Source organism: Notothenia coriiceps, unplaced genomic scaffold (genome assembly GCF_000735185.1).
Source record: "Notothenia coriiceps isolate Sejong01 unplaced genomic scaffold, NC01 NC01_scaffold00032720, whole genome shotgun sequence".
NCBI classification, from domain to species: Eukaryota; Metazoa; Chordata; class Actinopteri; order Perciformes; family Nototheniidae; genus Notothenia; species Notothenia coriiceps.
Genome location: NW_011365421.1, coordinates 8,685 through 13,485, shown reverse-complemented (window position 1 = coordinate 13,485; position 4,801 = coordinate 8,685). Strand labels below are relative to the sequence as shown.

The 4,801-nt window shown below is 41.4% G+C and overlaps 1 protein-coding gene across 1 annotated transcript; it reads right to left on the bottom strand.

The window, feature by feature from the left end:
- Positions 1–1,056: 1,056 nt before the first annotated feature.
- On the bottom strand, positions 1,057–4,575 carry fgf3 (fibroblast growth factor 3). The gene is made up of 3 exons (XM_010789281.1): positions 4,165–4,575; positions 3,228–3,331; positions 1,057–2,287 (listed from the first exon to the last, which is right to left on the bottom strand). Exons 1-3 carry the CDS (start codon positions 4,406–4,408, stop codon positions 1,910–1,912), a joined length of 726 nt encoding a protein of 241 aa, XP_010787583.1. The 5' UTR covers positions 4,409–4,575; the 3' UTR covers positions 1,057–1,909.
- Positions 4,576–4,801: the final 226 nt, after the last annotated feature.

Below are 4,801 nucleotides of genomic sequence, written 5' to 3'. Positions count from 1 at the left end.
TGTTTCCAGAGCTACGAACGATCGTTACTAACTGACAACATTTGTATGCTGTTATAATCGTGATTTATTAAAAAATACATCAATAATAAAAAATACAAATGCAGCCTCTATCATATACTAAGCCCACTAACAGGTGCTAAAAGCATTTCGTAAGCTCTTTAAGTGTTCTTTAAAATATTTCTATAACTCCTTCTGTGGAAGCTACTTGTTTATTAAAAGATGTTTGTTGAATTATAACTAAAGCAAGTGTGGTTTTTGTATTTGTGTGTAGGGTGGGGGGGTTGGTGTTTTCAATGTATACTATAGGAAAGTAAACCAAAAATATAGTTTAAAAACTGGAGAGATAAAAATATGAATACATAAATGAATGTTAACTAGGTCAAATAAGATATGAATGAACAACAAAAATAAAATAAGTTACATTTATTGGCTATGGTAGGTTATTGGTTATGTTCACATACTCATTTGATTATTAAAATGTTAACTGATATTTTTCATATGGGTGTTTTAGAGTTGTACCCCCTAGATCTAGTAGTAATTGTGTGCTCAAAGTGCACCAGATTGAAGCATTTTACTTTAAAATGTCCAAACATTTCTTCCCGGGGGTGCCCCCGGACCCCCCTAGAGGATCTGACGTCCATCCCCCAATTCAAACATGTTCATACAATACTGAATACATTTGAAGCCTTTTTGCCTATGTCAATAAATTTCTGTTTTTGTAGTGTATTCGTCTTTTGTAGAGATTTTTTATTTATTCTTTATATATTCTATGGGGGGGGGGGGCGCCAGCTAAAATCTCGCCTAGGGCTGCAAATTGTCTACAGCCGGTACATGCAACAGCTGATTTATGAGCTGCGTTTATCTCCATACTTAAACACAATCACAAAACGTCATTCTGTTTGAGGTCTGTGAAGACTAACTCTGGCTGGGAAACCTTTCTGAACAAATCAAAGAAACGTCATAACAAATGCACCAGTAGTTTCCTCGGGTCAGTACCATTGTGTTTTATGTTGGAACAGGTGGGAGATGAAAACTATGAACAAACAGCAACATTGGTGAAATGCAGAAATAGTATTATCAATAACTTACAACACAGGCACCAAATAAATACTCATATCATTAGTAAAAATATACAAAGTACATCTCTCCTTTTACAGACAGTAGACTATCACATTGTTACAAAAAATACAGCAGACTGAGTTTACTCCGCTTCTTAATGTGAATCTGATCAAAAGTGCTTTGCTGATTAAAGTCCTCTCTTAAATATCCGTCATATCTGTTAGCACTTCAAATGAGCAAAATATTGTTTTATATACCGTGTTTGTCATCACAGCTTTTGACAAATGAAAAGCTATAAGTCACTGTACATGCATAGTGCATACTGTATTTACAATAGAACCCCTTCTATAAGGATTTCTCTCCGTGTGATGGTGTAATAAAATTATTTTACATAAACACGTGTTTACAGGCTGACAGTAGCGCTGTCAGGGAACAGGAGATTATACCGCTGTGTGAGACACAGGCTCCTGGAAGTGGAAGATTTGATATATGTGCAGTGAAAAAACGAATTCATTAAATGTATAATGTCAACAAATGTCCCATTATTGCATTAGATTAGATGAAAGCATTAATAGTAAGTTTAAATAAAAAACATTAGGTTCAACTTAACATAATACTTTCAACTAACCTAATTCGGTTATGTGTATTCTGTTGACATGATTTAATTAAAGTCACGGTTTCAGTTTTTTCAGTGTGTGCCCCAACACTATCTATCCTTCTTCTCTTATTTCATTGTCTCTGTGCATCAACAGATCTTTTAATCCAGGCAGGATCCCAACGCGTCCCCTCCTCTGCGAAAGTCTGTGCTCATCAGGGTCCATGTTGCTGAGTCAGCCCTTCTGAGGGCCCCTCAGTCCCCTGGCCCTCGGCCCCGGCCCTTCCTGGCCCGGTGTCTGCGTCTCCGGCGTTCCCCTCGGCGCCCATTGTGATGCGTGTGATGCTGTGCGCTCTGACTTTCCCTCAAACGCCTCACCATCTCATGGTCCTTGTTGCCTAGCACCCGAGGCAGGAAGAGCGAGGCCTTGTCCGTGCTCCGGGTCTTGAAGCCTCTCCGGGGCCGGCCCTTGCCGTTGATGGAGACATACCACTGCCGCTTGGCGCTGGCCCGCCGCCGACTGCCCCCCCCTGGGGCCAGAGGCTGCTCCGTGGAGTGGTGGCGGGAGGCGTAGGTGTTGTACCCCAACTCATGGATCCGCTCCACAAACTCACACTCTTGGTTGAACACTTCCTGGGTAGAGGAGAAAGAAGGAAGCAGTGAGCAACATGCGTCATGTGACCTGCTGTGTGTTTCAGGTCGACCTCTCCAACAAACTGAAAACACTTAAACCTTGACTTTATTACAAATATGATGTCAACAGATCTCACATAACTTATTAGGTTGGTTGAAAGCAATTATATTAAGTCAACCTAATATTTTTTAATTAAACGTCATATTATTGCTTTCAACTATATAACCTACAGTTATGTGAAATCTGAAACATTTCATTAAACACAACATTTCAGTTTTTATAGTTCACACAGCGAGTGTTTCAGCTCAACGTGTCACCCTCACAATGATCTGCAGCTACTATCGGACACAAATAATAATAATAATCATTGCAATTATCACTTTTATGTGAAAAACATACATTCTTTCTAAATGTCCAAACATTTGTATAATTTGTTTTATAATGTCTCTTTTTTGTTTGACTTATATGTGCTTTTCTTCCCCATATTTCATAAGTTTGCTTATTCTTTATCCTTGCTTGCCTTTTTCGACCTTCCATGCCAGTTTTGCTGTAACAATGTGAAGTTGTTAGGTTGAAGGACTTCTGCTGGTTCTGAAAGCAGCAGTATGATATCATCCTAAGCCAGATGAAGATGCAGCGCTGCAGCCGGTCCAAATCACACTTAAAAAACCTGACAGTTGACTTTAATAACTGTTTTAGTTGAAAGCAATACTGTTGCGTTATAATACAAATATTAGGTTCAACTTAATATTATTGCTTCCAACTAACCTAATACAGTTATGTGAAATCGGTTGAAGTGATACTTGTAATGAAAGTCAATGGTACTGTTCTTCAGTGCAGCAGGTAACCAACTCTCTCTTTCATATCTGAGACCCTAACCTGGGTTGCTGTTTGAACAGAAGGTGACCGGCTAGATGATGGGATGACTTCTATACTCACCGAGGCATACAGCCGCCCTTTATCATTCATGGCCAGATATCTGCCAGAGAAAAGGCCCTTTATGGCCACGACTCCCACATCCACTGCTGTGATTTCCATGATGCCTGCAACACACAGAAAACAGTCAGGATGCTGTATGTAAATTCATCATGATTTAAAAGATCATTGTTTTTGTTCTCTGTAGCTTTAATGATTACCCACTGATAAGTCTTGAAAGGTGGAAATCAATTATAAAGAGCAAATGAAGCCAAAACAAACCAACACAAAACTGTTGTCATTTCCAATAAAGGAATTAATTTCCGTTGTGTTTGCCACCTTGTGCCGACCCATTCAGTTTGTTTATTGTCTTTTTTAATCAGTGCTTGATTAGTCAATGACCTATTCAGCCTGTGGAAAGCTCTAATGGGCGCTGATGAGATAAATACATCCGTTAGGACAGCGCCTTTGTCCCGCCGGGATGTTAATACTTTGCCTGATACTTGTAATTAACCTTCATGTCGGCAGCTTTACAATAACATTTCTCACACACTCACACACACACACACACACACACACACACACACACACACACACACACACACGGAAACACACACACACACACACACACACACAAAAACTGAGGCGCTACACTGAGGACTGATATATCCTAGATAAATCAATCATTTAATAAACTACGAAAAAAAGACTGACAAACAAATGTATAGAAATCAAATGAATAATAGGCTTTTTGCGCAAATATTTATTGTAGCCATACCTTAATAATAAAGGCTAAGTGTCATTTCACAAGTGTTACATTTAAAAAACAACTCTCATTTAACAACTTGACCTCACATTTGTAAGAATAATGTTCATTAAAGCACTGATACAATATATTTCTTATAAGTGTATATTAAGTGTGGTAGTGCAGATCCCTGTGCGTAAAGCAGAGCATACTCACTCAACGGGTTGTTTTCCTCCAGTGACCCGTCTATCTTCCCGTTGGAATTGATCTGTAAATGATATTTGGTCGCGCAGTAGAGCTTTCTGCGCCTCGGGGCTCCTCCGAGGTGTTCGTACACTCCTCCGCGGCCCCCGGCGTCCCTCCGCGGCCGGGGGTCGCACGCCTGGCCCGGGGCGCAGCGGGCCCGGGGAGTAACGGGATCCAACAGGCTCAGCAACACCAGCAGATAAATCATCAGCATTGTGGCATGGCCGGGGAGCGACGATTGTGGGGGGAAAATGTAGAACTCCAATCCGGCTCTCGGGGTCCCATTAAAGTGTCGAGGCCCCAACGCTTCAGAGCTCCAGCCTTGCGCACATCCAAGCCCGAGACACACCGTTGACAGCACCGCCCTCCTCTGCTGCTGGAACCTCCTGCGGGTCTGACTGAGAGCCGGAGCGCAGACTGAGCGCAGATATAAAAGAAGCTTGTGGCGACAATAGGCTGAACTCCGACCAATTGATACAAAGGAAAGGGGGAGGCAAAAGGTATCAGCCCTGTGTGAAGTGAGAGACTGCGGCGTGGATAAAATTACACAGTGACTGAGTGCGGAACAGCTCTCTCTGAACTCCTCTTCTGAAATCTCCTGAAAGAG

What these genes read in the sequence shown, in the direction of transcription:
- fgf3 (XM_010789281.1), bottom strand. Translation starts at nt 4,408, where the DNA reads ATGCTGATGATTTATCTGCTGGTGTTGCTGAGCCTGTTGGATCCCGTT. An exon ending in GGAGGAAAACAACCCGTTGA is followed by an intron (nt 3,332 to 4,164) that starts GTGAGTATGCTC and finishes TGTGTGTTGCAG; the next exon opens with GCATCATGGAAATCACAGCA. An exon ending in AAGGGCGGCTGTATGCCTCG is followed by an intron (nt 2,288 to 3,227) that starts GTGAGTATAGAA and finishes TCCTCTACCCAG; the next exon opens with GAAGTGTTCAACCAAGAGTG.